This window comes from Delphinus delphis, chromosome 1, assembly GCF_949987515.2.
Source record: "Delphinus delphis chromosome 1, mDelDel1.2, whole genome shotgun sequence".
NCBI lineage: Eukaryota > Metazoa > Chordata > Mammalia > Artiodactyla > Delphinidae > Delphinus > Delphinus delphis.
Window position 1 is genome coordinate 166,403,692 of NC_082683.1, and position 23,110 is coordinate 166,426,801.

The 23,110-nt window shown below is 37.8% G+C and overlaps 1 protein-coding gene across 3 annotated transcripts; it reads left to right on the top strand.

Moving 5' to 3' along the window:
• The first annotated feature begins 2,089 nt into the window (after window positions 1-2,089).
• On the top strand, window positions 2,090-21,996 carry BPNT1 (3'(2'), 5'-bisphosphate nucleotidase 1). Of its 3 annotated transcripts, none has more exons than XM_059998184.1 (9): window positions 2,090-2,228; window positions 6,416-6,543; window positions 9,695-9,799; window positions 10,492-10,599; window positions 12,011-12,059; window positions 13,290-13,381; window positions 17,410-17,607; window positions 19,991-20,096; window positions 21,362-21,996. In XM_059998184.1, the coding sequence occupies exons 2-9, from the start codon at window positions 6,424-6,426 to the stop codon at window positions 21,508-21,510; spliced, it is 927 nt and encodes a 308-aa protein (XP_059854167.1). In that variant the 5' UTR covers window positions 2,090-2,228; window positions 6,416-6,423; the 3' UTR covers window positions 21,511-21,996. The 3 variants fall into 3 exon arrangements, with proteins under 3 accessions (XP_059854167.1, XP_059854188.1, XP_059854178.1); XM_059998195.1 differs by lacking the exon at window positions 2,090-2,228 and adding an exon at window positions 5,584-5,592; XM_059998205.1 differs by lacking the exons at window positions 12,011-12,059; window positions 13,290-13,381.
• Window positions 21,997-23,110: the final 1,114 nt, after the last annotated feature.

A 23,110-nucleotide genomic window follows, 5' to 3' on the forward strand; every position in this document is an offset into this window, starting at 1 on the left:
GGGAATGTAAATTGGTGCAGCCACTGTGGAAAACAATATGGAGGTTTCTCAAAAAATTAAAAACAAAACAACCATATGATCCAGCAATTCCACAGTTGGGTATGTATCCGAAAAAAACAAAAACACTAACTGAAAAAGGTACATGCACCCCAATGTTCATAGCTGCATTATTTACAAAATTGTCAAGGTATGTAAGCAACGTAACTGTCCATCAACAGATGAATAGATAAAATGTGTTATGTCTATAAACAATGGAATACTTCTCGGCCATAAAAAATAATGAAATTTTGCATTTGCAGCAACATGAATGGACTTGGAGGCCATTATGCTAAGTGAAATAAGTCAGAGAGAGAAAGACAAATACCGTCATGATATCACTTATACGTGGAATCTAAAATATACAATGAACTAGTGAATAAAACAGAAAAGAAGCAGACACAGATATAGACAGCAAACTAGTGCTTACCAGCAGAGAGAGCGGAAAGGGAAGGGGCAATATAGGAGTAGGGGGAAAAGGTTATTATGGGATTATACGAAATCATGTGCAAAATTTTTGAAAATTGTATAGCACTATAGAATTTAATGAATCTTTTACCCAATAAAAAAAAATGGGGCTTCCCTGGTGGCACAGTGGTTGAGAATTCGCCTGCCAATGCAGGGGACATGGGTTCGAGCCCTGGTCCGGGAAGATCCCACATGCCTCAAAGCAACTAAACCCGTACACCACAACTACTGAGCCTGCGTGCCACAACTACTGAGCCTGCGTGTCACAACTACTGAGCCCACAAGCCACAACTACTGAAGCTTGCATGCCTAGAGCCCATGCTCGGCAATGAGAGAAGCCACCACAATGAGAAGCCCACTCTCCGCAACTAGAGAAAGCCTGTGCACAGCAACGAAGACCCAATGCAGCCAAAAATAAAAATAAATAAATTTATTTTTTTTAAGTGAAAATAAAATAAAGCATATGAAACTAGGAAAATAAGAAAAAAAAAGGCTTGGACAGATTGTTGTGGGGTTTTTTGATTGTTTTTCTTTTTTAGCAACGAGAATGCAGTGATGGGTTATTTATTTAATTTAAAATGTTTAAAAATAAAGCAGTTTTATTAATATAAAGGATACCTTTAACCAAAAAAAAGACTGTTCCCTTTGATAATTTTTCTTACCCTGAATTCTACTCTGATGAAACAGTGGGTTTGGCTTTCTAATTAATCGAGAATTTCTGTCTTTAAATGGATGAGTTTAAACAATTTACATTTGTTGTTATAACTGATATGTTTGCGATTAACTCTGTCATCTTATTTTATGTTGTTATATTTTAATCACAGTGCCCTACTTTTCAATACTGAAAAAAAAGATCATTGCCTCTTCGCTCTGCTGTTCTCACCGCAGGTCGGCTCCCACATGGACACAGAAATACAGGCAGACACAAGAAGTGTGCTCCTTAAATGTATGGTGAAAGCCAAAATGAATAAACAGGCAATTTTTGGTTTTGCTTGTTTGTTTTTACTTTTGGCAGTGCACTAAAAGTCGTAATTAGGTTTTTTTTTTTTTTCTGTGCTTCAGAAAAACAAAAATAATTAATATGGTACATCGACCAGGAAGAGAAAAAATCTCCCAGGACTAATCAGTAGCCGAATGAAAGGGTCACAGACCCTTTCAGGAATCTGATAAATGCTTAAAAAAATAAAATAAAAAATAAACGCTAGTAACACACTTCTGCATAAAGTTTTCTTAGGGGGAACAGAGGTAGGGGCGTCGCGGACCATCTGAAGCCAGTCCACGGACTCGTAGGGTTTCGAGGTTAAGTAGCCGCCTGCCGCCACGGGGCGGTATCACTAACCGGACAAATATCTTAAGAGTAAACTGTGCGCACAAAGTGGATTGGAAGACACCTGAAACCAGAATGATTACTTAATACACCTTTCGGTTTGACTTCAGGGGACTGGAGCCTATGGAAAGCTTGGAAAGCTTCTAGAAAACACGGACAAGTGGAACTTTGCGGCGGGTCTGAAATCAGACCGGGCGGTGGCAAAGTAGCTGTTCTGCGCTTGCGCCGAACTTCCCGCATGCTCAGTAGCTGAGGTAGGTTTAGTCTGCATCCACTGATGACCTATCCGCGGAGGGTAATCGCTGTACTGGACGCTGCGGGGGACCTCTTGCTTGGTAACGCTTTTTTGGTTACCCCTGAAGTCTCTTTCGTCTGACTTGGTGCCAGTCTTGTCACTGTAAGTAATTTTCTCTCCTGCGGGGCAGCGCAAGGGCCTTAGGCAGATCTGAGTAGTTTATTGGTCCCCTAACTCCACCCCTCTGCACAGATATGAAGAGATTCAAAGGATTTATGCTAAAAAAAAATTACGCAAATCAGAGTACTTCTCCAGATATTCCGATATCGGACCTAGGTTCTTCAGTGTCAGCATTTTGATTGTTTACCTGTACTACTATTTTCGTGCCCCGGGGTCTTTTTATGGCCATATGTTGTTGAAATAACAAGGCAGACTTAGACGGTGAGTTCTTTAGTGCATCCAAATTTAGAGGCTGTCTTACGCCTAAAATTAAATTTCGTTAAAATAGCAGACATTCTTCCTACTGCCTTTTCTGGTTGTAGACTTGCTTTATTTATTTAGATTCCCTGAAAATGTGATTGCTAGTTTAAAAGATGTGTACATTTTACTGTTAATAAGATTTTCAAAAAAGCGGTTTCACCACTTTACATCCTCGCTAATAATGCTCAGGAGGATCTTCCCTCACACTCCAGCCAACACTGGGCAAACTTTCTTATCTATGTCAGTCTTACATATGAACAATCATTTCTCATTGTTTTAGATTGCATTTCTTTCATAATTAGTGAAATTGAGCATTTCACGATTTAATGGCCTTTGCTTTTATTTTTCTAAGTATTGCCTATTGGCGTCACTTGCACATTCTTCTGTTGAATCATTCATCTTTTACATATTGATATATGTAAGCCCCTTATGTAACAAAATTAGCACATTTGTCTAGTATGTGATACAAATTTTTGTTATCATTTTGGCACTCATCTGTTTGCTTTGTTTATGGTATTTTGGCTATATAAACATTTTAATTTTTATGCCTTCAGATTTATGAATATATAATGGATTCTTGGTTTTAGTCATGTTTAAAAGTGCTTTTCCAAATTTATGAAACATTTCACTCATGTTTTATCCCCATACTTTTATAGTTTCATTCTTTACTTTTAAAATCATGCATTGATCTGGAATACACATTGATATAAAGAAGGCAAAAAGATTCCAACACTTTTTTAAAAGATTAGCAATTGTCCCCACCGTTTTTTGCACAATTAACTTTCCTTCATGATTTGAATTATCACCTTTAGTGTATTTGGATCTATCTCTGAAATTTATTTGATTGCATTGATTTGTCTCTCAAATTCTGCCCAGGACTAAAATTTTAATTACTATAGTTTTATATCATATTTTGATATATGCTCATTTCTCTTTTTTTCAGAATTTGCTCTGTTATAGTCAAGTTCCAAAAGATAAATTATCTTTGTATTTTGAGTGGGAACTCACCATTTATTTATTTATTTATTTTTCTTTTTTTTTTTTTATGGTTGTGGCAGCTTTATTGAGGTATAATTATCACACAATCAATGTAAATATTTAAAGTGTATAATTTGATATTATTTGTTTATCCACTCACCTGTTGAGGGACATTTGGGTTGTTTTCAGATTTGTCTGTCACAAATAAATCTGCTATAAACATTCATGAAGAAGTCTTGGGACTTCCCTGGCGGCCCAGTGGTCAAGAATCTGCACCTCCAATGCAGAGGGCATGGGCTCGATCCCTGGCTGGGGAACCAAGATCCCACGTGCCATGCTGTGTGGCCAAAAAATTAAAAACAAAAAAACAAACAAACAAACAAACAAAATTCATAAAAAGTCTTTGTGAGCACTTACACTTCTTTTTCTCTTGGCAAATAGCTAGGAGTGGAATGCTGGGTCAGCCGAACTGTTTCCCAAAGTAATTGCACCCTCTTACATTCCCACCCGCAATGTGTGTTACTCTAACCAGTGTGTTGTGAATGATGAGGTCTCCCACTGGCTAGTGGGTGCATGAACTCTCAAGCCGTGTGAGCTCTGAAGATCACACCTACTGTTCCTTCAGGTAGTTTCCTCACCTGCCTGCACTGATTAGCAGGTCTCCAGAGGTCTCTCTGGTACTCTGCCCTGCACACTCCTATCATGTTGGCCTCCGCAGACACCCAGCTCCATCTCCTCAACTTGGATACTACTGCACTCCCCCTGGGTTCCGATTTCATCATTTATTTTAAGAACCTAATCCTCATATGCTCACCACCTTTCTATTGAATTCAAGATACCTCTCCCAGGCTCTGAGAAGAAATGGATCATTGATTCCTATTGTTTTTGTCCTTCTGAACTAGCCATGTTGACAGCTGTAGAGATTCCTTAAATGATAGGATATTAGGTTGATTGCCTTAAATGTTGTACAACCTTTTTTCATACTCCAAGCCTCAAGCCCAGAACATTATGAAAAAGAACCTGTGCTGTGATTCTGGGTCATATTGGTAATATTATATCCTCAGAGTCAAAATAATGTTGCGGAAGCTATAGGATTTTTTTTTTTTTTTTTTTTTTTTTTTGCCATTAACGCTGCCCTAATGTCCCTGCAGGATAGCCAGCAATGAGAATAATCATTATAATAATGGTTAGCCAGCATTATTTAGTGCTTACCTTGTGCCAGAGACTGATTTAATAATTACCATAACTCTGTGTTATAATACTATTGCTAGCTCCATTTTACCAATCGAGGCACAAAGAATTTAAGTGGCTTTCCCAAGGTCACACAACTAATGTGTGCCAGAGCTAGGAATTGAACACAGGAAGTAGGCTTCAGTGCCTGTGCCTTTAATCCCTGTTTTTGATGAGCTTTCAGAGAGACATGCTTACAAAAGTTAGTGTTTTACAAGCCAGAAGGTGTAAAACTAGTAGAGAAGGAAGTACAGTGGATGTAATCTGAACTGCTGGATGTAATCTGGATTTAATCTGTAAACTGGATGTAATCTGAACTGCTATAAGGAAGTTAAGGACTTGCAGCTTCATTTTATTGACATATTTGATAAGTATCCTTTATACATCCTCCTCTTCCACAGCACTTTTGAAAAGATGCATTCAACAAATTTTTTAAACTGTATTTAAGTTAATGGCTAAAGAGAAAAAGACAGTCAGGGCCAGAGTCCTGCAATCTGTCAACCAGTGACCCTTTTCCAGCTTGAAAGTGAATCATGAATAAAATTATGGGGTAATATTGTTCACCTAGTTATGAGTACACCTAACAGTGGCTCAGAATGGGGGATGAGGGCAGTTGGACCATGATTCAGTCCCAGCTAAGGCTCAGCCCACCCCACTGGGAATTTGGAAGCTAGGAAGGCCCAGCAGAATTGGGGTGGCAGCCCAGCTGGAGTGAGGAATGGCCTTTACACCCCCCTGTTGACCAGTTTCAGGTGAAATGACTCTTCTCAGCAGACAAATTCCTAAAGACGTGGCAGCCAAAGACCATCTGTTGGCAGCCCTCTCAACAGCTGGGGAAGTAAGTCCTTCAACCCCAGAGGGAATCTGGGTGATGTATCCCAGCATCAAAGCAGTCAATAAAATTGCAGGATTTGAATCTGTATTTTCAAAAAGGAAAGTACTTGATCCTAAAGACTGTTTTTTTCATAGTTTTTATTGGGCCAGGGGCTGCTTGACACTCATTACTTTTCCAAATGCTTGGTCTTCAGTCCAGTGGTTATCCTGCTTGTTCTCTTTATTTTGCTACTGATGAGGATGGTAGCCAATAACCAGCAGATTAAATTTTATTCAATCTCTAAAGGAATATTCATTGAGTTTCAGAAACTAAATGTAATCACATGCAGTCCCTCCCCTTTTTAATTACTTCCCACATACACACACATCCCTTATGCTCTTCATACCTCTGTCAGCACTTACCAGTTTTATGTTATAGACATTAGCTTACAGTATTTTACCCTCAGCCCACCAAAATATTAGCTCCTTAAGGGCAGGTATTATACCTTATTTTTTAGCCCCTGCAGCACGTCCACAGCTTTTGTACATTACATTTGTCATACATAAAACTTATTCACATGTTTATAGTCCTGGGCCAGTTACCCCCATGCCTCAAAATGTCCCATCTGCAGAGAAAAAGAATACTATAGAATTTATTGGGAGAGCTAATGCTGAAATGGAGTCTTTTTCCAAGTCTCTCTTAGTAAATGTTTATTAGAGAATCTATACAGTTAATTGAAGCAGTCTCAAGTAAACACTCAATACCAATATGTTGAATTGAATTCAAGTAAATGAAACCAGCAGTTGGCTTTGAAAGTAATATAACATTTCTCTCGATTTTCCTTTAGGGCACGTCATGGCTTCCAGTCACACTGTGTTGATGCGGTTGGTGGCTTCAGCATATTCTATTGCTCAAAAGGCAGGAACGATAGTCAGGCGTGTTATTGCTGAAGGAGACCTGGGTATCGTGGAGAAGGTACTGAAAGTCTCGTTTCATTTCATACCAACTCTGTTTTTGTCCCTTGAGGTTTAGCTAAAAGGATATAATAATCTGGACAGACTTTAATAGTTGAAATACTCAATGGCTCCCTTATGGCGATTGCAAGACCCTTAGTTCAAATGGGCTCCATTTCTGCTCTGCAGAGGACTCTAGACTTCCTACCTCCAAAACCTTTACTTATATGACTGGGCCTTCTAACCGCTGTCTAGCTCCAGAGCACTGGAACCAAGCTTCATATCCTGAAGTAATCTACTTCATGCAAAGCCGTGCAGTCCTTGGTGAACTTGACATGTTTGGTAACATCTGGCATTTAAATAAGTATCCCCTATATTCAAAGCTTTAAAATGTTTTTTCTGCATGGAAAAGAAACCTAAAGCAAAGGTTTTCTTTCCAGTATGATAATTAAAAACTTAGGTAAATTAACAGAAAGATAGTTTATAGTGTTAGTTGATTCTTAAAAGAAATCCCACCGTGCATGTGTTCTAGTTTAAAATATAATTTCTTCCACAAGATTTTATGATTATTTCACATTACAAATTTTTTTGTTTTATTTTTGCGGTACGCGGGCCTCTCACTGTTGTGGCCTCTCCCATTGCGGAGCACAGGCTCCGGATGCGCAGGCTCAGTGGCCATGGCTCACGGGCCCAGCCTTTCAGCGGCTTGTGGGATCTTCCCGGACCGGGGCACAAACCCACGTCCCCTGCATCAGCAGGCGGACTCTCAACCACTGCGCCACCAGGGAAGCCCTGTCATAATCTTTAAGGAAAATTGTATTGTAATTTTTCCCAAGTGGGAAAATTTTAGGATATGATAAACATTTTAATGATTTGAAATAGAGATGTAGTTAAGATGCTCCTTTATGATTAGTCAAGCATCTATTTAAGGCTATTTGTATAAAAAAATAAGGACCTTATATATATAAGTAAAAAACAACTTAGAAGTAAGTTCCTGTGAACTAATTATAGGATATTCAACATAACTACTTTTAAAATTAAGAATAAAAATCACAAGAACTAGTGAAATAAATCTCATTTCCTTTTTTGATAGATTTATGGGCTTAATAGTATAGGAAATAGATATAGGGTATCTTGATTTTGAAATCAAAATTGATTTGAATCAACTTTTTAAAAAATTTGTTATGGTCCCTCATTTTCCATTTTTAAAAAGCATTCAAGCTATTTATAATATATAGATGATATCTCTCATCCCCCATCCTGAGCCACTGTTAGGTGTACTCATAACTAGGTGAACAATGTTACCCCATAATTTTATTCATGATTCACTTTCAAGCTGGAAAATGGTCACTGGTTGACAGATCGTAGGACTCTGCTCCTGACTGTCTTTTTCTCTTTAGCCATTAACTTAAATACAGTTTAAAAAATTTGTTGAATGCATCTTTTCAAAAGTGCTGTGGAAGAGGAGGATGTAGAAAGGATACTTATCAAATATGTCAATAAAATGAAGCTGGAAGGGCTAGTAGTTGTATTGGATTGCAGAATAAGTATTCAAAATAGTTGCAAACTCTGAGAAAGGTGGGCCAAATTCAACAAGATATTACAATAGGAATAAAGTCCTATATTAATGTTCAAGTAATAAGGGGGGAGTCTGATTCAAATTTGTGTGAAAAAGAGGTTTTAGTTGATCACATACATGCTCAATGACAAGCCAACAATGTAAAACAGCTACTTTCAGAAGGCTACTAATCTTACTGTCTTTCCTTTTTTATTGTTTTCTCTATTATGAAACATTGGAAGTGGAGAAAAACAGCAAAAAGTACAAAATCATCTATTAGGCCACCACCGCCAATATTTTGGATCATATCTTTGCATATTTTTCTCTTAGCATTATTTATTTTGTTTAAATTGATTTTCTCTTGTGATTATATTAGATGGACCACTTTGTAGCCGATAGCTAAAGAGTAATAGAAATATAGTGTTCAAGTTAGAAAGAAAGATAATAACCTCACTGTCCTCTCTACTGGTCAGACACTTCTAGTACTTTATATCCACTTGTTGACACCTCATTTTAAAAGAGACAGGGCAAAAACAGATTTGTCACACAAAGTATCTAGAATGGTGAGATCTGGCACTATGTCGGTAGAAAGAGCAGGGAATATCTTATCCTAGAGAAGAGTTGGGAGAGCTTTCCTCATAGAGTTGAATGGCTATCAATGTGTCTTTTTTTCTCTGGAGCAGTGGTCTCTAAACTTGATTGATAGGTAAGTAATCTTCAATTTCAACAATTATTTTAAGTAGTTTCATTCCACAGATATTTACAGAGCACCTACTGTGTGCCAGGTACAGTTCTTTAGAAAATAAAACAAAGGTCTCTGCCTTTGTGGCACTACATTCTAGCAAAATTGTTCTTTACATTGAGATAACCAGCAAACTTCCCTGTGGCAGAAAAGAATTTGATTTTCATAGTCATTCCTTATCTCACTACGAAGTATTGCGAAAGATCTGCTATTTAAGATAAAATAATGTGTAAATCCACCTAAACAGGCATGTATAAATTGCAACATGTCTTAATTCTCTGAAAGCAAGCTAACCAAGGAAGTGGTCACTGTCTTTCACAAGTGTGACTATATGAGTTATGGATTGAGTTGAGTGCCATAGGTGAGTTATGTAGTAAATACTACTGCCATTCACTTTTATTTTTTTATAGTTTAGAAATAAAAATTTTGAAATAAGAAATAACGAATCATTCTGAGGACCTCTTGAATTATTAAAATTAGGATTGAGTGGAGTTTATAGAAAGATCCATATAAGAAATACCTTTTAAATAACTAAAGAGTTATTTATTATTATTAACTGCCTTGAAAATTGTGAATTTCTTGTCTGTCAACCTGCTTAAGCAAAAGATTAACGTAGAGATCTTATAAAAGGAATTTGTGAACTGGGGGAAAAAATATTCTAAGTAATTTAAAAGCTCCTTTCCAAACTTTAGCCACTATAAATCCCATGAGAAAAACCCAGCCAAGAAACTGACTCATATGATGTTAATTTAAGCTTGATCAATCTTAAAACAGACAGTGTAATTTAAATGGATATAGATAATCACGCATGAGGCATCAAAGAACAACTTATTTCATACTTAGTTCTGCTAAAATGTGCGTTCTTTGTTGCAGACCTGTGCAACAGACCTGCAGACCAAGGCGGACCGATTAGTTCAAATGAGCATATGCTCTTCTTTGGCACGGAAATTCCCCAAACTAACAATTATAGGGGAAGAGGTAAGACTATCATATATTTTTTTAAATCCCTGTTTACTGTATGGATTTGTAATTGCCCCTTTAGTGATTTATACACTACTTTTATGATTTCAAGCATTATATTTTTGTGTTTTAACACAAAAATAACTATCATTTTTCTTGGACTTTCAGAAAATATCTGCTTTTAATATTTTGGTTTATTTCTAGGCCACATATGTCAGTTCTTGACCATAGATGATATGGTTACTGTTGTGACATTCAACATACAAAGTATAAGATGGGTGGAGTTCTAGAACTTTGGAATAAAATGGGTTTTATGGTTCCTGTTTTTTTTTTTTAATTAAGGCTTATTTGCATACTTATTCAAAGACTAACACTGTGAAGGTGAAGGAATTGACATCTCATGTATTTGAGAGTTAGACATAGCTGATAGCAGAGTCACTTGTGTAAATAGGTGTATACTACTTAAAAATTCTTTTCTTTTTAATCCTTGTTCAGGATAATGAAGTTGGGATCCTTTGTAATCAACTTTGATGAGCCATATGTGGTTGTTTTTGCAATTTTATTCAGTGTGCTTTAAAAGCTCTAAATAGAAATGGTAAACAGGAAGGACTAGTGAAACCTGTGATACTGCATTTCTTCTTGTTGCTGAGACAGACGGTATTCTGTAAACAGGAAACCGCTTCGGTCATCATCTGTGTTCTCTGCTTTAGGATCTGCCTCCTGAAGACGTGGATCAAGAGTTGATTGAAGATGGTCAGTGGGAGGAGATACTGAAGCAACCATGCCCATCACAGTACAGTGCTATCAAAGAGGAAGACGTATGATCCATGTTATTACTTAACTTTCTATTTATCTTCAGTTTTTGTCGTAGTAAAGGAAATAAAATTTGCCATCATGATGAAAACTTGGTAGTTATAAAACAAGGGAAACCAGGAACTTGAAATCTTTCAGAGCCAACATATAAGTGCCTGGCAACCATATGGGATGTCTGACCTATTCACTTCGAGTTCATTTTCTCATTCTATTGATTTCCTCTTCACTCTAAAACTGTTATTAAAAATACTTTTGGGGGAATTCCCTGGCAGTCCAGTGGTTAGGACTGGGTGCTTTCACTGCTGGGACCTAGGTTCAGTCCCTGGTCAGGGAACTAAGATCCCTGAAGCCACGTGGCATGGCCAAAAAACAAAATACTTTTAGGGAGAAAATCTAATTTGTTATTTAGTAAATTTGGTAGTAAAACATTTCATTGGTAGTTGGAGCTGGAAGGAGATGAAATGGATTGCTACCTTATATTTTTGGAAGGCCATAAAAATTACCCCCCTTGCTTTTGATTGTTGCTTAAATTAAATCTATGCCTTCAGATAACTATCACACTTCTTTAATTTTTGAGTTTTAATTTATGTAACACTCATTCGTTGAGCACTTACTATGAGTAAGGCACTTTGTTCTGTGATACGCAGTATAGAAAAAAAGATGTGGTGTCTCCCGTCAGAAATATGCCCTCACAAATTTACATCAAGCATCTAGTGGTTAATGGCTGCGTATCCTGAATCATATTAAAAGTCCTAAGAAGAGGGGACTTCTTTTTTATGCTACTGCCAGTTTTATAAACCATTCATTTTTCTTGGCCGCATATACGTGTGTCCTTACGATAATCAGACTGTCATTATTTATCTGAAATCAACATTTATATATAAAAATGAGTAGCATCCACACAAAACATTTTTGGTGCCACTTTAAAGTTTTCCTTATATCACCATCTAGAGCCCAGGATGTTCATGGCCACATGTTTAGTGTTCAGGTAACAATAAACTTTTACCAGTTAACCATTTTATATCAAAATTTTTTTATTGAAGTATAGTTGATTTACAATGTTGTGTTAATATTTTACTTAATATTTTACTTTTTTACTATTATTTTTTAATTATTTTTAATTATTTTTTAATTATTTTTAATTTATTTTTAATTATTTTTAATTATTTTTATTCTAATTATTATTTTTAATTTTTAATTATTTTAATTATTATTTTAATTATTTTTTAATTATTACAAAATTATTACAAAAAATTATTACAAAATTATTACAAAAAATTATTACAATGATGACATTGGCTTAAGCCACCCATAATATAATTTCAAAAATTAAAAAAAAAAAATAGTTTTAGTTTATCCATTTAAATCAATTTTTTAAATTTTATATGCTCAATTTGGACATTTCCTCTTTTTTAGCTTGTGGTCTGGGTTGATCCTCTGGATGGTACCAAGGAATATACTGAAGGTTGGTATCTCTTTTATATTTGTATTTGACAGCAGTAGGACTAATATATGATGTTTAGTTGTAAACATTTAATCTCCTTCAAATACCATCCCCCCCATACTCCACCAGTCCCACAATCCTAATGTCCCCTAGATGAAAATAACTAACATTAAACCAATGTAACCGAAGGGACTATACTGAACCCCCAGCTTTATTGGGTAGAAAAATGATGAAAAGTGTCACTGTATCGCCTTGCTCTGCCACCATCCCATGCCCATCCCTCGCTCGCTTCCTCTGCGAACTGCTGTCTCACTTCACAGCCTCACCTCTAAAGATGGGTTTTGAAACACAGTGCAATATTTCTCCTTCCTGAAATTGTCTAAGATGAGCAAAATTAGAAGGCAGCAAATTAAAATAAAGTTGGCAACGCTGAAGTGAGAAGTGCCAGGCTCAGAGCCAGAGTGGTAGGTTTTAGGAGCGTAGCATAAGCTTAGATTCTTATTTTTGAGAGGAAGATCAACGTAGCTTTTCTTATATTGGTTCTCAGCTGAAAAAAGAAAACTGTCTCGTAATTCCTAGAAAAAACTCTCTCTGCCCTTGGATGAGACATATCTACGAGGAGTGAATCCTGTAGTACGTGTGAAAATGTCTCTGTAATCCATTGAGAAATAGGGACGCTCTAGGCAGCTTCAGTGCGTGTAAGAACACCTAAACAGCTCATTCAGCTCTCAACCCCGACCTCCAGAGGTTTTGATTCACTAGCTCTGCAAAGGAGCCTGAGAATCTGTACTGAAAAAATTGAGCCAGTTAATTCTAATGCTGCTTGTTAGTCCATTGGCCCCACTGTGAGAAATCTTAATTTAGGGGCTTGAAATGCAAATCTAGAGAGTAATCCTGCAATCGAGAGTGATCTAGCAGGCAGAGGTGAGTCGGATGGTGGTAGAGGGGGGCACAGAGGAATCTGATGATGATGGCTGCAGAGTTATGGCTGATTTACTTGATTGGTTTACAGATGATTACTAATGGGACCATGAGACGATGTGTATCAATTCAATTAAGTGGCTGTAGTCCCTACTTCTGTCCCTGGCCATCTCTCATAATTTGTGTATTTTGCCAGAGTAGGTTTAATCATGGATGAATCATTGCAGATTCCTTATCTTTATTGCAAAAATAACTTGGAGCCATTGATGTGCTGATGATGAGTCATAACCTGAGAAGGTTATGTAATTGATACAAATTTCTTCTTTTTAGGTCTTCTTGACAATGTAACAGTTCTTATTGGAATTGCTTATGAAGGAAAAGCCATAGCAGGAGTTATTAACCAGCCATATTACAACTACCAGGTATTACTATAAATGATACCAAAATATTTTATTAGATAAATAATTATGGTATTATATGATTCTTAATGTTATCTGATCCAATGATTTCTAGCTTGGTTGCACATGCAATCATCTGGGGGAGCTTTCCAAAGTAAGGATTCCCAGGTTATACCCCAGATGTATGGAATCAGGTCCTCTGGGGGGTGTTGATACCAGGAATGTGTATGTATGTATGTGACTGTACACAGACACACTGTATGATTTGCACATATTTGTTATGTATGCCTTATGATTCAAATCATAAGCAAAAGTGTGGGAATTACTGATATGGCTCTTGGTTAGCTTGGTCATTGAGACACCTGATTTACAGGTGGTGCTTGAAGCACGTTGAAGAAATGAACCATTTCAACCAAGAAAAGAGGCTAGCCATGTGGTTTTGCAGGTAATACTACATAGTGCCTAAATTATAGTCAGCATTAACTAAACATGTTCTTGTACTCTTTTCTCTCATTTTGTCTCTCTAATCTGCTTTGACTTTCTACTATACTCCCAAGAAATTGTCTTCCTTAGAAGTAAGAGGCTAATGTAATTCCAAATCAGGAATATACTGTTAGATCACCTTAAATGTTAAAGGAAATTGTTGCAATAAAATACTTAAGGTATTTACGTTAGTGTGACCTTGATAGAACTTTGGAGAAACAAAGTAACCAGAGTGGGGACTATTACTTCTGAATCTCTAATTTGAGTTGAGAGCAGGATTAATCTCTAGTTCTAAGATAAGTTTGTTGTTTTTAATATCATTTATGTGATTATAACTTTTTATTTATAATCGTGTGCATCTTATGATTATTCAGCAAAACTATTTATGCATTCATTACCGGGAAAGTCTCACATTGAACTGCTTAAGAGTCCATTCATTCTTTTAATACGACTAATGTTTATACAGTATGATACGCAGACACAAGTTTGCCGTTATCGTGTAAACTTTAAAGCAAGTGAAATAGGGGCATTTAATTCATAGATAATATTGCAGTGCGTGGCACCTTCTATCAAAAAAGGATCTAAGCGCTTAGGAATTGTTGACCATTTCCATCACTTCTTTCTGAGATTAGAAAAATTGTATTCATTTTCCACAGAACAATGAAAATCAAAAGTTAAGGGAAGCCAGGAGTGAAGCAAAGGTGAGAAAAATAGCTAGGCTTTTGGCTGCACTGGTAGGCAGAAAAGAGGTAGGCAACTTGTGGTACCCCGGTAGACACTGTCTGTCCCACGTACCAGCTCATTTTCTCCTGCTCTGCTTCTCTCCTTTGTTACCTGTCCCTTCACCACGTTCCCTTCTGTACACTTTCTTTCCCTCCTCTCTTCCTTCTCTCTTGCTTATGCCGTAAAATTTGTTGCAACAAGGAGAAAAGTTGCTTAGCTTTGTTGGTAGTTTTCAAGGCTGAATGTCCAATTTAAAGTCATTATCATCATAGCTAACATTTATCAAGAGCTTACTGTGTACTGACAGACTCGAGGGATTCACATGCATTATCTCATTTTGATACTCACCAAAGTCCTTTAAGGAAGCCTTTATCCCTGTTTTAAAGAAGAGGAAACTGAGACAAGTACCTTGCCCTAGTTGGTCAATGGCAGGTCTGGTACCTAAACTGCAGTCCAAGCTCTTAGCCACTGCTCTACATTGCTCTCTTGAGCCAGATAGAAGACTTTTTACAGTTCAGACTTTATTACTGCTTCTAACAGATCCTGAAGCTGGGAAGCACTCAAAGGAAAGAGCATGGAATAGTGCAAAGAAACCCAGTCTGTCTGTATATCGGAGGTAGCTCCTTAACCATTAGGAATCTTACTGAACTCATCAGTAAGGTGAAAATGTTAGCCTTTTTTACCCCCAGACAGTTGGTGTGGGAACTCTGAAGGAGAGAGTCAGCAAGAGAGGCTGAGAGATCAGGAGCACAGAGGAAGGCTAGTTGGCTGCCTCATGGGATTGCATTTACCTCATCAGGGCGCCAGATTCCACAGTCCCATCCTCTTTGCTGACATATTCATTCACAGAGGTCATATGAGTTTTTAGGGACCAGAGTGCTCATGTCCTCTATTTAGTATGCTTTCCTTTCTTTTTCAGAATAACTGGAGAGCTGAATTAATAAATAGGTTTCTTGGGCACATGAAATTAGTCTCAGCAATTGAGCTGAAGCATAACGAGCACACAGAGCCTCTCTGTACTTTTCCGATTCCAGCCTCTCCTATAGTGTAAACTCAAGAGGGAAGAGGGGAAGCACTTGAACATATACTGAGCCCCCAGTGCTTGTTTTTTGGTTCCTCTGTTGCCCATTTGCTGGGAGTGCCGTCCGCACAAAGCCTTCAGCTCTCAGCCTCTTTGGGGATCGCCTCACCTGTGAAGAACCGCCTTGCCAGTGACACGCCCATTCCCAAGGTAGTCCATTTCTAGTGACTGATGATTGGAGGGGTGTAAAGGCCTGGCATTTCATCCCAGTTTGGGATGTGTTCTCCCCAGTTTGGTACAACTCTGAAGAGCCATTCTGGCTCCAGAGCTTCCCATGGGGTTGGCTGAAGCTGTGGTCATGTCTGCATCACAGCTCGGTTTCTCCCTCTGCCCAACTCCCCTCCCTTCCACAGGTGTTGATCTCCGCTTCCCAGGGAATCCAACCCTGCAGCCCAAGCATATTTCACTATAACAGCACCCAGAGTACTGCTGTAGGGTAAATAAGATGATGTGTGTGAAAGCATTTTGAGAAGTAAACCGAGGTAGTCTACTAGTTTAGTGACGACAAACATTGGCTTTTTAAAAAATTTTTATTTATTTATTTTTGGCCATGTCCTGTGGCATATGGGATCTCAGTTCCCCAACCAGGGATCGAACTCACGCCCCCTGCAGTAAAAGTGCAGAGTCTCAACCACTGGACCACCAGGGAGGTCCCGAAAAATACTGGCTTTGAACACAGATGAGCCTGAGTTTGATTATGATCTTCTTAGAGTCCTTGGTCAGGTTACGGAATGATTCCAAAACTCATTTTTCTCATCTGTAAAATAAGGATGATAATACTATTTCATGGGATTGTTCTGGGGATTAAATGAGATAATATATGTAAAGCACTTAGTATGGTGCGTGGTACATGTTTAGTATTAAGTAAAAATATATGTCTGTATGTCTACTCTATTGATATAGTGGTATTTTGACGACTTTGTGTTAATCTTTTATGCATCAGGTTTACTTTCCATGAAATACCAGTTATGTTTTTCTATATGAAGTGTATAGTTATAACAATGTGGCTGAAAGTTCTTTGAGTGCTGCAAAGGAAAATACAGATTCTGGGATTGCACTGTCATTGTCATCTTACCACCCCAATTGTCAGTAAAATCTTTTAACCCTGACCCCATTATACATGGCCACTCTTCAGTATCGGCATATGCACTCGCTTTGTCTCTATAGCAGCATTATTATATTATCACCATTACCTATTCCCATAGTAATGTGATCCTTATTGTTCCTTGGACAATGAAAAGTAATCAATACACAGTGTTTCATTTCCTGGGGGCTTTATGTACCTTTTGCAAACAGCTATTTTCAAATACAGTAATGAGATTGTTGGATAATTCTGAAAGGAACAGGAATCAGTATGTGATGTTGCCTTTCCTGAAGACTCCAGGGAATAACCAGAAGTTCCTTTCCGTACCTTTGGAACCCAATTATTATTATTTTTTTTGGCCGTGCTGTGTGGCTTGTGGGATCTCAGTTCCACGACCAGGGATAGAACCCAGGCCACGGCAGTGAAAGCCCAGAATCCTAACCACTAAGCCACCCGGGAACTCCCTGAAACCCAATTATTAACCAAAACAACAATGAGAACGATCAGTTGATGTTCTCAGGAAAATTTCTTTGTCGATGATACTGCTTTTGTACTTTATAACATTATCATGTTTTTATTTTTAAAAAATCATGTTGCTAATATAACTAAATGTTCTATTTATGGTGAACCTTTCTCTCCAAATGATGACAAGCTTTGCCATTGTTTCACCCATTTACATAGGCAGGACCAGCTGCTGTGTTGGGGAGAACAATCTGGGGAGTTTTAGGTTTAGGTGCCTTCGGGTTTCAGCTGAAAGAAGTGCCTGCCGGGAAACACATTATCACAACTACCCGGTCCCATAACAGCCAGTTGGTTACGGACTGCGTTGCAGCTATGAATCCTGATGATGTGCTGCGGGTGGGAGGAGCAGGAAATAAGGTACCAAAATCCATCCATCATCTACCCTGAAATGCAACTGAATTATTAAAAGAAATACTGCACTGTTACAAAATGTGAAATAAGAGTTTGGGAGAAGAGATTAAAGATTGTAATTTGCCATTAAAGACACATTTCAGCAACATTTCAATTTTTTTTTTTTTTTGGCCGTACCACGCGGCATGTGGGATCTTAGTTCCCCAACCAGGGATCAAACCTGTGCCCCCTGCAGTGGAAGCGCGGAGTCCTAACTACTGGACCACCAGGGAATTCCCTGAATTTTTTTTAAATGTTGTGGTTCAAGTCTTTTTTATCTAAGAGAATTCAGTGATAAGCCATTTGGATAAGACCCCGGGCCTCTTGCCAGTCCTCATTTTCTCAAGGATCCTCTTGGATTACTTCCCAGACCTTTCTTCTACAGACTCCAGGATAGGCCTGCCTGCCCCTTTCTGGATACTTACCCCATTCATTCACCTAGGCTCCCATCCTCCTGAGAACATTGTGAATTGGAACACAATTTGATCTCCATCCCTGATCTCTTCTCATCTGATTGCCCCTTGGTTGTCATGATGACATCCATCAGGTATCTCAAATTCGGCATCCCCAGTTGGAACGCATCCTCTTTCTACCTGCCCCCAGATGTGTTCCTCTCCCTACTTCCTATCTGCTTAATGGCACCGCCATTTTTCTAACTGCTCTAGCCAGACATCTGAAAGCCATCCTAGCCTCCTTCCTGCCTCACATCCTATCAATCTGATCCTACCTATAGATCTTCTTAATTCTTTCCTAATGTCTCATCCATCTCAACTGCCAGTGCCTTAGGTGAAACCTGTCATCATCCCTCAACCAGCCTTTACAGCAGCTTCCAAAATGATCTCCCTCTAAAAGCATTTACTTATAAGAGGATGAAAAATGGAAGTTTAAAAATAGCAGTATTTTGAAAAAAATGTAAAACATTTCAAAGTAAAAATATATTCCTGATAGTCACTGAAATATGATTTCTCTTTGCCCCTACTTTTGTAACTACAAAATGCCATTACCTCTTTTATTCCCAAAGAGGTACCATTCCCCATAGGAGCAAAGTCCCCACCCTACACAGCTCCCACCTTTTCTCCTTGCAAAGACCTTGTTCGGCAGTTCTTAACTTTTCTGCATCAAGGACCTCTTTGAGAATCGGACGAAAGCCACAGTCCCTCTTCCCTCAAAAAATATACCTGGCATAGTTCTTGGCACATAATAAGACTTGACACAGATTTCTTAAAAGAAAGAGAAAGCTTTTACTCAGAAGTCTGCAGCAAGGGTTAATGGTTTGAACGTGTCATTGAATACAGTAATCCTAAAAAGAATAGCTGGTTACCTTGTGTTCACTGAGGCCCTCCTTATTCTCCCAGGCTGGCCTCTTCATCTCAATATTTGAAGTCTGAATTTTACAGCACTAATTACTTTATAGTATAACCAAAAAATAAGTCAAGCAACTAATGAAAGGCTGATAGCAAGTTACTGCTGAGAGTCATGCGGTTTCTATCGGTGACCTCAGATTTTTTTTTTTTGGCTACACCACGCGGCATGCGGGATCTTAGTTCCCTGACCAGTGATCAAACCCGCATCCCCTGCGGTAGAAGCATGGAGTCTTAACCATTGGACCACCAGGGAAGTCCCTCAGTGATCTCAGTTTTGTATGAATATTACAGGGCATTAGTAAGATGACTGTTTGATTTGATTTTTATTTATTTATTTATTTATTTATTGGCACACTGTGAAGCTTGCGGGATCTCGGTTCCCCAACCAGGGATCAAACCCGCACCCCCTATAGGGGAAGCACGGAGTCTTAACCACTGGACCGCCAGGGAAGTCCAAGATGACTCTTTTAAAATTCATACTTTGGTAGCAGAAATAGCAACAGATATGATACCAAAACAAAGACTTACGAAACTGCTTTTAGACTAGTCAGCATCACATATCTGTTAGGATTTATTACAACCTATACACTATTGTACTGGTCAATATTTCTGTATCCTTTACATAATAATGGTCAAATTTTTACAAGATTAAAAAGCTTTATTTTTTCTACAACAAATATATATTGCTTTTACTGTAAGAAGAAAAGACAGCATAAAAAAGAAAACCTTATTTTAACTAACTTAGAATATAGAGACCGTTCAGATATCCTCCTTGTAGCTTATTTGACTTCTTTTTTCCCATCACATACTACATTATTATGCATGTATTCTATATGTTTCTTCATAATACTCATTTACACCTGCTAAAGGCTTTAACCCAAGTCTGACAGAGGAATTGAAATATACTGATAGAAACAAGCAGTTTCTCTTTATTTGTACCTCACTTATTTCATGGTTGAGGGATAATTATTCTCTTAACGTTACAGATTATCCAGCTGATTGAAGGCAAAGCCTCTGCTTATGTATTTGCAAGTCCTGGATGTAAGAAGTGGGACACCTGTGCTCCAGAAGTCATTTTACATGCTGTGGGAGGTTAGTCCATTTTATTTGGGGGAATTACAGTTTTTATACAGTTTTCGTACTATGCTAGGACATGATATTTCAGTAATGTTACTTTACCTAGACTCTTAGGGTATAAAAGATAGAAGGAAAGTTAGAGGTTATCCAATCTAAGCCTTGCATTTCATAGGTGAGAAAGTAGATTTTCAGTGAATTCATTTTCCTTTAGTTACAGTTTCTCTTTTGGACCTTGATCTACACACAGTTCATTTAATTAAACCCTTATTAATTTATGGCTTTAATGCTTTTAGGGGTTTTTCTTCTTGAAAAGTAAAATATTCATCATCATCCTCATTAGTTTCTTTTGAACCAATATTGTATTGGTAAATGTCTCAGTGCTAGCGCTTAAAGATCATAGAGTTGGAATTTTTTTAATCTACCTGCAAAAATACTACAGATATATACACAGCAAGATGATTTTTCTAATTCAAATAGACATCAGATCACATCTACTCTTTTTTTTTTTTTTTTCGGTATGCGGGCCTCTCACTGTTGTGGCCTCTCCCGTTGCGGAGCACAGGCTCCGGACATGCAGGCTCAATGGCCCTGGCTCACGGGCCCAGCCACTCCGCGGCATGTGGGATCTTCCTGGACCGGGGCACGAACCCGTGTCCCCTGCATCGGCAGGCGGACTCTCAACCACTGCGCCACCAGGGAAGCCCTCACATTTACTCTTAAACACTTGACTTTTATTTTATCATTTCTCCTGGTACATTATTGTGTCGATATCTCAGCATATTACATGACAAGGAAGTTAAATTCATCACGATCCATTCTCATTAGAATGTTAAATAAGACTGTAATATAACACAGTTATGTTTTATGAACATACTTCACTTAAACTCTTACCAAATAAAATGTTACTAATAAATGGTAGAATGAAGAAAACACTTTTGAAACCGGGAATCGTGGGTGATGGAGTATAACCAATAGGAAACATAATCACTCCAGGAAAAGAGAAATTAATTGATACTGAGAAGTATAAATTGAAAATACTAAGTGAAATTATTTTAATCAGGCAGAAAAAATAATGATTTAGCCTTTAGTTAGTCAAGTTCCTCTGTAGTCTTAAATTGTAAGTGAATTAATACTTAACCTTTGTGGTCATGCATTATCTTCCTTATTTTATCCAGAATTCAATGGATATTATTATATAGGGAAGCAAGAAGCTGTTAGAAATAACTAGAAACATAATGATCCGATCAGCCATTGACATTGTATTGATGTTTTTTCCATAGGCAAGTTAACCGATATCCATGGAAATGCCCTTCAGTATAACAAGGAAGTGAAGCACATGAACTCAGCTGGCGTCCTGGCCACACTGAGGAATTATGACTACTATGCAAGTCGAGTTCCCGAATCTGTTAAAAATGTACTTGTTCCTTGAAGGGAAATCTCGTCGACTCAGCCAGGAGAAGGACTTGCTCCTCAAAAACTAATTGGAGGGAATTTGAGCTCTACCTTTACTTCATTCATTGTTGATCACCGATTTACATTTGGTTACTTAGGAGTAGAAAATTGAATTTTTAAACGTCTTGATTAATGAATCAACCAGACCAATTTTGACATCTGGAAAACTTGTAAAGTCAGTATATTTCACATTTCATTTTTCCTCCTTTTATTTGGAGCAGTGAAAGTAAAGCTTAGTTCCAACTGGCCATCCTGGTGCACTGTTGAATCAGCATTCCTGTTTTGTAAACCAGATTTCTTTAGGGCACAGAACCACAAGTTATTACCTAAATCTCATTCTTGTCTTTCACAGTAATGTAAAACGTTTTCCTACCCCCATTCTGAATACATTAAAATATCATTCTATATGTTGATGAAACAGATTTTGAAGAAACATTTCTTTATAATAAATTATTTAATTCTAGCTCTCTCTGTTATTCACCAGCTTTTTTTGTTTTTAAGTAGTTGGAAACTATGTATTCTCTGCTGTGGGTATTACTTTATCCTTATGACATCGTTATGCAGTTTAACTGTGGAAAGTTAGGTAATTGCTCCTATTCCTTCCAAAGGAAGATTATAATGTATGCTATCAAAATTATTCTGACATTCTGCCTAGGTTTTTATTGTTTAGGACTCTGTCCTCTGCTTTTAAATAAATTTCTCTCATTGTATTAAGCAAGTGGTTTAAATTAATCATTCCCAAACCCACTGCATGTCAGAATCACCTGGGAAGCTTTTCAGAAAATACGAATTCACAGGCTCCAGCCAAGCGGTTTTGTCTTAAAATTCCGTGTATTTTAAGACAGCTACTCCAGGGATTCGGTAGTCATTTAAGTGTAACACTCACTAGAGACGGTGTTGGAGTACTGTTTTCACAAGGCACCTACAGGAAGAGGTCTTTGTGGCTTTGACACCATTGGCCCCTCTCCCTCTTGCAACTCTCTTCTCACTGTCCTGTTTTTCTTCTTCCCCCTAATAGCCACTCCTACTCAGTCTCCTTTCTTGGTTTCTCTTTGTCTCCCTTTCCTTGAATGTCAGTGTTCACCATGATTCTGTCCTAAGTTCTCTCTAGATGATCTAATCCACAAATATGGCTTCACTTAAGGGCCTTTTACCCAGAATTCCAAAATCTGTATCTAGCTTAGAACTCTCAAACTCTAGATTTCTATACCCAAAAGCCTACTTTGATGTCTCACAGGTATCTCTGAATTATGTCTAAAAAACTCTTCATTCTTGCCTACCCCTCCCTAAATTATTTTACAAATCCCCAAGGTGATCCTGATAATTGGCCATGTTTGGAAAGTACTTTCTTCTAAGAAAAGAGTTCTCTGTCTATATGAAAACAGTGGACTAGACCTAATTTTTTAAAAAATCTAAGTACAATGTGAGAATAACTTTGAAGTTATTTTCTATAGGCTCTTATATAAAAACTTTATCCAAGTGACATATTTGGAAGTCTGCATTCTCTCTCCACTCCCATTTCTTCTACATTAATTTACACACTCACACCCCTTTATTTCTTCCTTGAATCACTGCAG

Bases quoted from the DNA above. Each gene is read 5' to 3' on its own strand.
- BPNT1 (XM_059998184.1), top strand. From the start codon at position 6,424: ATGGCTTCCAGTCACACTGTGTTGATGCGGTTGGTGGCTTCAGCATAT. The intron at 6,544-9,694 runs GTACTGAAAGTC...TCTTTGTTGCAG, and splicing joins ACCTGGGTATCGTGGAGAAG to ACCTGTGCAACAGACCTGCA. The intron at 17,608-19,990 runs GTACCAAAATCC...TTAACGTTACAG, and splicing joins TGGGAGGAGCAGGAAATAAG to ATTATCCAGCTGATTGAAGG.